The sequence below is a fragment of the Bactrocera neohumeralis genome, chromosome 2 (genome assembly GCF_024586455.1).
Source record: "Bactrocera neohumeralis isolate Rockhampton chromosome 2, APGP_CSIRO_Bneo_wtdbg2-racon-allhic-juicebox.fasta_v2, whole genome shotgun sequence".
NCBI lineage: Eukaryota > Metazoa > Arthropoda > Insecta > Diptera > Tephritidae > Bactrocera > Bactrocera neohumeralis.
In genome coordinates, this window is record NC_065919.1 from 77,141,606 (window position 1) to 77,153,701 (window position 12,096).

Below are 12,096 nucleotides of genomic sequence, written 5' to 3' on the forward strand. Positions count from 1 at the left end.
TTACTTGTTGAAATAGCAATGAAACTGATTCATATATTGGGACTAATATAGTGGCAAGGCGGTTGACGCAGCTCAACAACTTATGAAATGGACCGACTAGTAGCTGTTGCTATAGTTATTGTTGTTATTGCTGCAACTTGTTGCAAATAAAAAATGTGCGATAAGTTCATTTGCTGCATGAAATTGCTCCAAATGAAATGGCTGCGTTGATTTTGTGCGATAATTTTTGAGACTGGCCCTTTGCCGTGCATTGGTCAGGGCGTATACTTAACTTTTTTCGAATTACAAAAGCGATAAACTCAAATAGCTTTAACACGCAGTGATGGAAAATTATACACATTTTACGATTATGTACTTGATTATAACTATTATGAAAAGTGTTGTTTGACCACAACTTGCCACTAAGTAAATCTGAAGATTTTGCAAGATAGACGCAAGTTGCTCCCGCTGCTGTCGACGTGTGCTGTTATCGACACACACATGTGCGCTGCTACATTTCTATGCCATTTTGATAAATGATGCTTGTTAGCTCTACTAAACATGTGGCGTGCATTTGCAAATAATTATAAGAGCCTTAACGATAAAGGCGAATGATTTAAAATAAAAGTGGAAACTCGCCATAAAACAAGCAAACAATTTACAAATATTTGTGCGCTGTGACTAGCGCTTAAAGTGATGAAGAAAAATGGCTATCATTTAATTATATTACTAGGGGAATTGGCTCGTCTGCACGGACACAGCCGGCTGTGGCTTGCGAAAGTTGCGTTCTGCAGCTGATGGCTGAATTCGCTTGTAAATTTAATTAACTCTGAAAATCGGCAGAAATAAATAAAGGTGTAAAAAATATACATGCTGAAAACCGGAATTGGCATATGTTTATATCTATATTTATAGCAACAACTTGCAATAATTACGTCGAAGGTGTTCAAGTGAAGAAGCAAAGAATTTTCTTAAGATTTACTCGAGAAGAAATGAAGAGAATAGTGGTACAGTGAGGTTAGCATGCATATTTCTGAACAAAAAAAATGTTTTCGTGATTAGAACGGCTACTGCGAGGCAATAAAAATAATCATTGAGAATGTGTCAAAGACGTCTTAGGAAGCATAAGTTTTGAGTGCTTTAAAGCAATCTAAGGAGCATTATAAAGCTGCCAAATACTGTAAAATTTATTTAATTAAATTTTTCTGTTTGAAATTAATGTGACTGGAACCTGAATATTTGAATTAGTTCAAAGGGAAATTCAAGTAGAGTTGAGAAAAGAGTTGTATGCGACAAAAAACAAATACAAGTTTAGTTATCTGGACTCTCTGTTCTCATTTTTGAAACCCAAATATCAAATGCGAGAAAAATAAAGTCTTTTCTATCCAAGTTAACAAAAAATGCGTGGAAAATTATTGCTCATTATCATGCTGACGCAAAAGAAATATATTTTAAAACCTGGCTTGCTTTTTCCTTAAGGGGTTACATGGGTTAATGGGTTTCGATAAAAAATCGATCGTTTTTATTTTTTTATTAAATTCTACAACATCTCTGGAATATTGTCCTAAATTTTCAAGTTAATCCGAGTAATAGTTTCGGAGATACAGCCTTGAGAACTTGTGCGCTCGAAACTGTGTTTTTGAAGTTGGTTGGCAAGATTTCTCGAGAACTACTTAACCGATTTTCATGAAATTTTACACAGGTCGTTAAGATACAATTTTTAAAGACTTGAACGAAGGTTTTTATCGATTACAACTTTTTGAAAAAAAAAAATGTCGTTTTTTTTTTCTAAAAATGTCTGCCAATAATCCAATTTTCAGTGTTTTCTCTTCTTGCAAGTTCTAAGTTAAGGTTTTAACTAAAACACGTATTTATTTTTTTTTATTTTAAACAATCCTGTAAGGAGTTAACCTGCAATCCATATAGTAATCCATATATTCGAAAAGACTTAAGCAGCGAACTCGGCTTATATGTGTTGTCGAACTACCATCATTACCTATTCAAAACTATAATTCGAACCGTTTTATGCAGGATCATAGATGCTATTCTAAAAAACAATATCAGACTACAAATCTGCCAAAGTAAGATCCGATAAAAAAATCTTTGAACTAGTAAAAGCTAATCACGAGAGACGTATAAGGTGGCACCATGTGTTAGATCAACTTATAGAAAGTGAAAATATATGCTTAGCTTAATCATGGCCGATAGCTGCCGAGGGAAAACCCGTCAGCCAATCAGCGGCCAGCATGTCGTCGTCGTCGCCGTAAAAGGCGTTATACATTTTACTAATACGTAGTTGAGTTGATGATGTGATCTAGTGATGTTATTATGTAAATAATGTTTGATACTTTGTTGCTAGTATTAGAGCTTCCTCCATTACTTACTTAAATAGTGCATGTTATTGGAAAGCAGAATGTTCTATTGAAATTAAGTTTAATATTTCAACTGCATTTGGAAATGGAACGAGTGTTAGCTGGCCTTTAGAGTTTCATTTTGTGCAAATTATGATAGAGCTTATACTGATGGTCAGCCTTTGTTTGGTGTAACTGATGACGAAAACGGATGAAATGCTATACAAGACGAAGAAGAACAAGAGGAAACTGATGAAGACTTTTTGGTTTTGAATAAAACAAAAGATTTACAAATTTTATAATTTTATTGTATTATATTTTCTTAATAAAAAATATGAAGATAATGGATGTGATTTTTTTTTAATTTTTCGAATGAATACATGGTCGCCATTTATGTACAAACATGCTAGATCTAAAAACAATATCATGTGGAAAAACATCATTATTTAATAAAACAATAACAGGTGTTCACAGCATAATACATATAACAGCCTCATTACAATATTTTACTTAAGCTCAAACTGTATCACCACTAAATAAAATATTTAATATTTCTGTAGCAGATTCCTCAATATTGGTTCATTTCATAATATCATTATTTTATCCACACATTCCATTAAAGGAAAATTACAATAGCTATTAAATTTCCTACTTGTCCAAAATTCAAACAGTAATGAATAAAAGTATCGAAAAACAAAATTTTACCAGCATTCGGCGGACTTAATATAAACATAGTGCTTTTTGCTGAAACCAATTTATCAATAACATTAAATAGATTTTGAAAAAATTCTTCAATTTTTTCATGATCATTATAAAATTGATATTGTAATTAATTTTCTAAAACATCAATGGATTCATTAATTGAATAATAGTAAATAAAAATATTACATATTGGTTAAATATTAAATGAAGATTAAATTTTTAAATGAAACTTAAATTATTAATATAATTATTATATAATTTTAAACAATTTTTTGTTAATATACAATTTATATCCCAAAACCGAAATTTAGACTATAATCAAAGTCATGTGTTCATGCGTTGGTGCTTAAGGATGTAATTAATAGTTCTATTATTTGGTCTCCCTTTCCTCTCTTTTGTTGCTCGGAATCTGGTTGATTTGAATCGATGCTACAAGTAATAATTTCATTACTAACTGATAGTTGGAATTCACAGGAGATTGAAGTAAAAATGTCACTTCCTTCCACCATTCTGTTTTCGGTTTCTTACAAATCTTTGCAAAATCGGTGACATCTAGCTTCACTAGATAAATATTATCTTGTTATAGATATATGTATATGTAATTAGTAGCCTCGTTCTCACGGCAATATTGATGTATAGGTACATCCCTGTATCTTTCTGCAAATAGATTGCGAGATTGTTCCAGCGGTCGAGCGTGAACTTCTATGTACGAAAAAATTATTTTATAATTTTCTGCATACAATCACCACGACTTTCTTCAATATCCATTATAATATTCGTTTGTCCCGTTTCAACTTCGCACAGCTGTGATTTGGCCAAAACTTTTACAACTAAGCAACAACAAGAACAATAATGCACGCGCTGTGCTTGCTGCTGCACTTCGACTCAAAGTGTATGGCGGCGACATTGTGTGGCTAAAATGAAAAACAAAATAAATGAATATATAAAAAATAAATTATAAATAAATAATTTAATACAAAAAGATGTTAAATCTATATATATAAAAGAAAGTTGTGTTAGTTACACCATATATAACTCAAGAACGGCTGAAAATTGGTGGAGAGGTAGCTTAGAACCAGGATAAGGACATAGGATACCTTTTATCTCTTTATGTCAAAATTTAATACAACTCATAAATACAAAAATTAAATTTCAAATAATAAGCATTTGTTCAAAATTCATGTTTGTAGGAATCATTTGAATATATGCGTACAATTTTAAACAGATTCTTCCTCAAAAATAATACAATTCCTAAGTATTTGGAATAGTAGAAAAGAACTGCAACCAAATACGCAGTGAAATATATTATAAATGGCTCAGTAATCAGTCGTTGACGTGCATCCCAAAAGACTGATACCCAGCCTTTTCAGCCGACCTTTTCGTCTTTCCACGCCTGGGAACCGGTTCATCATGTGCAGTCCACTAGAATGACTGCCGATTGGAATCCAGTGGGAAATGATGGAGCTATGTTGCTATTGTCACACACCGACGTAAAAGTTCGGTTTTGATACGATTAAAGAGCAATCAAACAGTTCTCAGAATCAGTTATTCGTTGCTTTTGTTGGATTATGGACTGGCGAGGCACCCACTTTGCACATAGCTTTCGAATCTTTAGAGCATCATTGTCCTCGGTGCTCAATTCGCCTGTTTCCAGCTTAGCAAATATCTTTTCAACGGTGGATTTCCCTGAGCCCAAATTCAACAGTATTTTCCCCCAAAAAGCAATGCTTTATTAGCACACGAAATGCTTTATGATCCATTTTTTTGTAAACTAACACAAGTTGCTTCACAAAAGTGCTATATCTCATTAACTAATAGTTATAATCCAACTAATAGAAATCATATAGATGATAGTAGTAGTCATCTATGTATCAGCCAAAGTGAAGCATGGACGGGTCCTCTAGTTAAATAATATAAATGACGAGAACTGCACAAAAATATATATGAAGCGAAAAAATGTAAAAGGAAATATGCAACTACTCGAAACAATCTTTGAATTTTTGGTAAGTTAAAATCGCACGGGAAGCGGAAATAAAATTCTTACGGATCAGCTGATCTCGACTTCGATCATTATCAGAAAAATCTGGCACACACTTATTGTTCTTACGTGTTTACGTGTGTGTTGCATAGAAAAATAATACTTTTTTTATTCAATTGCACATATCCTCGACTTTTAAATTCCAACTGAACTAATTTTTGAAACTGTTAAGGAATAATTATTTTTGTGATACAAAGAAAGATAAAAAATGATCTTAATGAACTCTTTTGTCCGATATTAGAATCATTTGTAGTATTTATTTTGTAGTTTGGTCATAAAGGTCATATTATGGTCCGAGATAAGCCTTTTTAAATTGAAACTGCGATGCATAAACAAAATTTTCATAGAAAAGTGAAAAAGAGTGAGATAAAGATCAGACTTGTACACTTATAAGAAAAACATTTTCGAATCTGTCTGAATTAATGTTTATTCTTTTTTTATATCGAAAATATGGGGAAGTTTTTAAACATTTATTAACACCAAAAAATATACCTATGTTGAGGGTTTAAGAGCAAATTCCTTGCATTTAAACCAAAGAATTTTTGAATATTTCTGGAATTTCATTATAAATTTTGAAATTCTTTTTTGGAGATAAAGTAGAAAATATAAATAAAAATCACTTGTAACTATATCAACCTGCAAGCAAGTTCACGCCTTGAAAATTCTTGCTCTTGAAAATATACAAAGGAATATTAAAAAATATTTCTTGTCGTTTTCTTGACTATTTTATTTTGCATTTTCATGCACTCTCAAGGACAACACATTCGCCACTTAATTGTGATTGCGAATTGTGTGAATTTTCAAGTAAAAAACAATAAAGTAAGTTGCCATATATCGTAATTCTAGCTCGTATATGCAAAACTGGTTAGTGCTTGATAATTTTTTTTTTTTGAATTTTTTTTGTTTAAGTTTTGTCTTTTGGGTTCTTTTGAGTTAATAATAAACATACAAATTTATATAGTTCAACGTCAAATGCTGTAAACTACTTTAAAAACAATTTAGAGCATGTTACATGAATTATTTGCGACAATTACGTAAGCTATAAGCCCTGTCAACGGCGATAAACAGTCTAAAATAAATCATAATAAACACTTTGCACGGTCAGCAACAACTAAAACAGTTTTAGATTATGCTAACTGGTTGGATGCCTTAATAATGATATATATATATATGGTATACGTTTGTATGTATATACGATATGTATTGGATAAAATAAAATAACAAAAACAAAATATTATACACTAAAAATTAAATTAATTTAAAATTGCTTGTCAACAGGCGTTCTTATGATTCTCTTTAACCTCGAACCGTTTCTATTGATTTCATTTACTTCCAATTGGTTTTCAATGGAAAAAAGTAAGCGTGTTTTTTATTTTTATTTTTTTCAAAGGAAATATTTTTTGAGCACCCTGTATTGGGTACTTATAATTTTAGATTGTGCTGTTTTTTTTTATAGTTTTTTTAATATATTTTTTTTTTGTTTCAATTTCTGTTATTTTATGTTTTTTTTTGTTATTATTTTTTCCTCATTCTACCCCACCTCTGCCCGTCAGCTTATTTTCCAGCGATTATTCAGCAAATCGTTATTGCCAGCTACTTAGCGTTTGCATTTATGCAACTTCACCCATGAAACGGTGAATTCAAAGGCATTTTTTTGCGCTGCTCAGACCGTTCATAGCGACAGCAGCGTTGCAACGCTAATCGTTAATGCCACTCAGCGCGCGCATTGCAAAGTCAATGCTGCTTTTTTCTGTTGTTATTTGCTATGTGTTATTGTTGTTGCTTTGCTGTCTGCCTACTGCAAAAGGTAATTTTTATTCAAAGATATGACACACCGAATATGGTCAAGAGTGGCAACCCATTCGGATGCATAAATGCGACTGTGGTGTATGAGCGGCGACCCATACAATGGCAATGATAAAAACAATAGCAACAAAACAAAAAAAATGATAGTGGTATAAATTTAGTAATGTATATGAGAGCAGCCAGGAGAATTTAAGAAAGTTAAAAAAATTCTTAAAATTAAGCATTTTTTTTATTAATTTCATATTTATTAAATTTTGATTTAAAGTGTGCAATAAATTTTAGTAGTAAAGCTCTACATGTCACTGACTCTTAAAAAACAATATAAACCAGCCTAGATGTAGGCAACGATTTTAATTTAAAAAAAGTTATATACATACATATGTAAGAAGTTAAAAAATGTGCGTTAAACAAACCGTAAGAACTTTCGGTGACTAATTTAAGAAATAGTTACTTTTAAACTGGTTGCAAACTAGTCATAAACGAATAAGTTTGGTACTAGTCACTTTTGGATAAGTTAAGAACTAGTTACATAGAAAATAACTAAACACATTTTAAGTTAATTCCATCGAAGGACCACTTCACACTTTTCTGTGCACACATCTCTATAGCTATAAATTAAGACCCTGTGCTTCATGAGTTCCTTTCTTTACGAGTGTGTCGACATAAATCAAAAAGAAAAAGCATTACATTGGCAACCAACTGCAGTTACTCACAAAGCAAAGCAAGCAGCCTACCGAAGTTGCCACAAATACAATGTTGCTGCAGCGCGGATTTACCATGGCAATTACGGTTTCTGCTGCAAAATCAAGCGCAAACAGCTGAAAGAACCGAGCAGAATCATAGAGGAGAAATAGAAAATTGAGGAGCACAAAAGAATCAAGAACAACACAAACAACTTTAACAACAATTTAAGGCAACGGAAGATAAAAAAGCGAGAGGCGGATATTGTATAAACTGTGGCAGCGCACGGCAGCAAATGCTGCCACATACAAAAACAAAAGAAAAATCAACAAAAAAGCTAACAAGCATGTGCAGCCAAAGTGGCACAAAAATGAAGGGCGCGAGACAGAACAAATGCGGCGTCCAATCTTGGCCGACAGTAGAGCCGACGAGCGCTAAAGAGCAGCCCGCAAACGGCAATCATTGCCACTGTTTCGCTAACTGTTACTTCGCTTATAGTATGCTTTTTTCTCCTGTTTCTTTTTGGCAACGCTTCGCCTATGCAACATAACAGTGCAAAAGCGCACATAACGGTCTTCAGCGACTCCACTGACTCCTGCTGTGCCACTGTCTCGTTCTAAGTAATGGTGTTGTGGTGTTGTGGTGCCGGTGGCTTGACTGCTGTCTGCTGCACCTGACCAATCGACACTCACTCGTGCAACCGTGCACGCCGTTGCATGTTGCATGACCGTCCTGTGAGCCTGTCATCATCAGCAGCAGCAGCAAGAAGGAGAATGTGAAAGCAAGCGTTCGAAAGTGCGCTTAAGTTGTCTTGCGACAGCGAGAATATCGGAAAATGAAAAGAAAACAACAGTGTGCACCAAATTGGGCATAGAGTGTGACCAACGCGCGGAGAGTTGCAGCAGTGCTGGTGATATGTGTCAAGCGGCATGCAACACGTAATGCGCACATGAGGCAGCGCGATAAAGTTGCACTTAGATTGAAATCTTAGAATTGCAGATTTAGTTTAATTGTTGGCGTAAAATGCTTAGAAAGTATTATATAGGCTGAGTGTAAGCTGATATATATGTTAGTGAGTGAGTCTATTTGTTTGTAACCTTTTTGAGAGGTGTCTCGTAAGCATATTCTTTGTTTAATTGGCTTATAATTTCAAAGCAGTTAGAAATGGATTAGAGTTTTTATTCTGCAAAAGTACAAAATGATGGAATTAGTTTTTTTAGTTAAAGGAACGCAAGTTCTTGTCTCTCAAGAACACATAATCGGTTGGTACTCTGAAACTTTTAACTTTTTAAATACCCCTATGAAAATTTCCCCAAGTATGTTTTCTTAGTTGTAACGGGAAGGTTCTCCGCCTAACATTTATCTGTTTTTTTCCTTGTTATCAATAAAAAAAATTCAAATCTAGATTCCAAGTACTTGAAAAAATATCTGATTTCTTAGATTTTGTAGGAAAAGCGTGATTGAACATGTGCTGCTATTCTGTTTAAGTAGCTCATATATATTGTTCGATTCGTCACTCTCTTATGCTTCTTGGACAGTTATTGGATAGCAAAGTGTGGCCAGGATTTTAGAAAATTGTCTTTTTATTGACATTTTAAATTTAGAAACCAACAATTGGTCGACATCAAATTAACAAATTAAAAAATTTTTAATTGAGATTTCTTTGAAACTTTTCATTATACTAAAAAGCGGTGTACATACTTTTTCTACTGATTTTTTCAGAAATCTAAGAAAACCAGTATTCGTTTTATCTATGCCATGTGACCATTTTGTATAGCTTTTAATTATGTTAAAAGAATTCGCAAACGAAGACTTCTCACCCATAAGTCTTATCTACCTACTTAGCCACCATAATTTTTGTCAAAATTTGGTTTACAAAATCGCGCATTTAATTACTAAACTTTTGTGCCACTTCTGCTGTTCACCGTTGACTTTTGAAAAGTTGCACGTAACATAGGCTTGCGGTTGGCTTCCCGTCGCAGCAGCTTAACGCAAGCAAAGCCAAAGGGCAGACACTTCCCGTTCGAGCGCAATAAAGAAGATAGTTTGTTGGTAAGTTTTTGTTCTTGTTGTTTGTTCTTTTTAGTGTTCTTCATGTTAAGTTCTACAGTTTGAAGATAGCGGCTTGTAATTAAATGCTGTGGTTTGTTAGAAATGATTTAACATTAGAGGGGTACAAATAAAATGAAATAAAGATTGTGTGGTTTTATGAGTTGCAACGTGTTGCAATTGTGTGTGTGTGGAAGCTGCTATTATTTGACATGGCAAAAGAATATGGAAAATAAAATGAATTGGGAAAAGAAATTCGTGTTGCGCTGAAGCAAAGAATATGTAGATGGCGAATCTTCTCTATCCACTACATGTATATATATGTGCTTAGCAACTTGCAACCAATTTTAGCACCTTAAATTGTTTTTGTGCCTCAGCTATGAGAACGCCACATACAGCTTCCAACTATGAAACTTTTAGCGTAGTGTTGAAGCTGCACTTTGTAACAAGTAGTACAGTTATTTAGTATAAAAAAGTGCAACCAACTGTTGCTTCTAGGCAAAGTTAAATATAATGACTTGTTGCATTTGTGGTTAAAAATTTCAAATGTTGTAGTCGCTCGACATTCTCTTTCTGCCTTCTCCATTCTTGCGAGTATTTTACGCGTCTTATGCTTGCAACACACAACAACTCATCAGTTAACCGCTTTGTTGTTATTGTTGTTTTGTTGCATTGTTATTTTCCTGTGTCCATATTTAGTGTAAGACAGCTCATACTGTGAGTCTGAAGAACTTATTTCGAGGCCAAGCTAAGCCTGCCTATCACTCATACTTTCCTTCTTTGCTACATTTTTCTAAATACTATGTGTCTGTGTTACATAATTTCAGCGCTGAGCACACGGCCGCATGTTGTTTGTATGTATTATTATTGCAGCTTATTTTGGCGTGCGTAAAGAGTACGTTTTGTGCCCTTTTTATTTTTTATGTTCCACTTAACTCAACTTAACTTAATTCAAATTAACTTAACTTAACTTAACTTAACTTAACAACTTACAACTTAACCAACCTTTACTAGACTTAAACACTAACTTGAAACAAATCAACTTAACTCAACTTAATTTAACCAAACTTAACTTAACTTAACTTTAACTTAACTTAACTTAACAACACTTTGTTACTTGACTTAACTTAACTTAACGCAACTTCTCTCCAACGTTTAATTTAAAAAAAATACTTTCCGACATTGCACATACTACTAAAACTGTTTGAACTTTTCGGCTCTACAAAACCGATTATTTTTATTATTTTTAAAGAGTCCAACATACCCATCAGATATTGAGAACACATATTTAATATATAGTAATGCTCTTAAAAACCATCTTTCTGATTCGACCTACTAAGCCAAATCCGTTGAAAGTAGATCCTTAGAAAATACTTTTTGCTAACAATTTCCGTAATTTCTAACTGCAACGAAAGCAATGCTGCGATAGCTTCACACTGCTTATTAGTTAATTCAGAGGTAAGCAATATTAATGAAGCATTACTGCAACAAACCTTAACACCCCATATTATTAAACGAAATGCTTCTTGCAACACCAAAGGCATAACAGAAACAAAGTAAATATATAGCAGCTACTTGCAACACCACCCGGAAACGGAGTCCAAAGAACTCATTGTTAACATCAAAATAATAAGGTTAATCATCTTGAATGATCTTTATAGCGGCAGCCATGCCAGCAACAAGTACACCCAACAACAACAGAGAACTCTACATCGACATTAGCAACAACAACAATAAAGCGCAGTATAAGTAAAAAAAATACGAAATAATGTATGAACAGTAAGAAAAGCTGTACATACAACAACAGCAGTAGCAACAAAAAAAAATAGGACACGAAGTCTTTTAAGCCACGGCGAGCGCATTCCTTGTAATTGAACCTTAACGAGAACAACTCAACTCAGCAACAACAATAACTTCACAAAAACAACACCACCTCAGCTCAGAGCTCAACTGCACCACTGAAATGATCTTTGAATAGGGCAAGAGAGTTGCCATGCGGGTCATAATCAGCCGAGTAGCACTAGCAGCCAGCCAAGCAGTCAGCACCACCACTGCGAGTAAATAGTGCAACCGACGTGTAATAACAACAATAAAAAGGAGTTTGAATGAAGAAAATTGCAAGCGGCAAAAATGCGAACAACAACGAAATAAAAAGTAAATTGTGTGTGGCAATGCAAACTCCACCCAGCGCAGTGCATTTTTGCACAACAACACCGCAGCAGCCGCACTCTGCCGCTATAGGCGAGCAGCACAATCTTCTGATGGTGTGCACTAGCTTAGTGTTGTTGTTGCTGTCATAATTTTGGTTGCTCAGTGTTATTGTGGTCCGCGCGCGTCAGCTGGCAGGGTGCCACTCAATAATGTCGTTGGCATTCACGATTTAACTACAAGCCAGATCATATTACTCCAGCTTTCACTAAATTGGTTTGCTGATTTGCGAAAGCCGCAATCTACTCTGCATATGCACAACAACACATTGAGCCAAAGACA

General features: G+C 34.0%; 1 protein-coding gene across 8 annotated transcripts in view; it reads right to left on the minus strand.

Annotated features, from left to right (window-relative positions):
* Nucleotides 1-12,096, minus strand: part of LOC126751528 (cadherin-99C) — a 418,338-nt gene that overhangs the window by 97,853 nt on the left and 308,389 nt on the right. For 3 of the 8 annotated variants that reach the window (XM_050461864.1, XM_050461865.1, XM_050461863.1), the window contains one exon: nt 3,773-3,946. The exons of the other annotated variants lie outside the window; for them this stretch is intronic. In XM_050461864.1, the coding sequence (XP_050317821.1) occupies nt 3,773-3,800 (28 nt within the window). In that variant the 5' untranslated portion in view covers nt 3,801-3,946. The remainder of the gene's footprint in view (nt 1-3,772; nt 3,947-12,096) is intronic. 8 annotated transcript variants of the gene reach the window in all.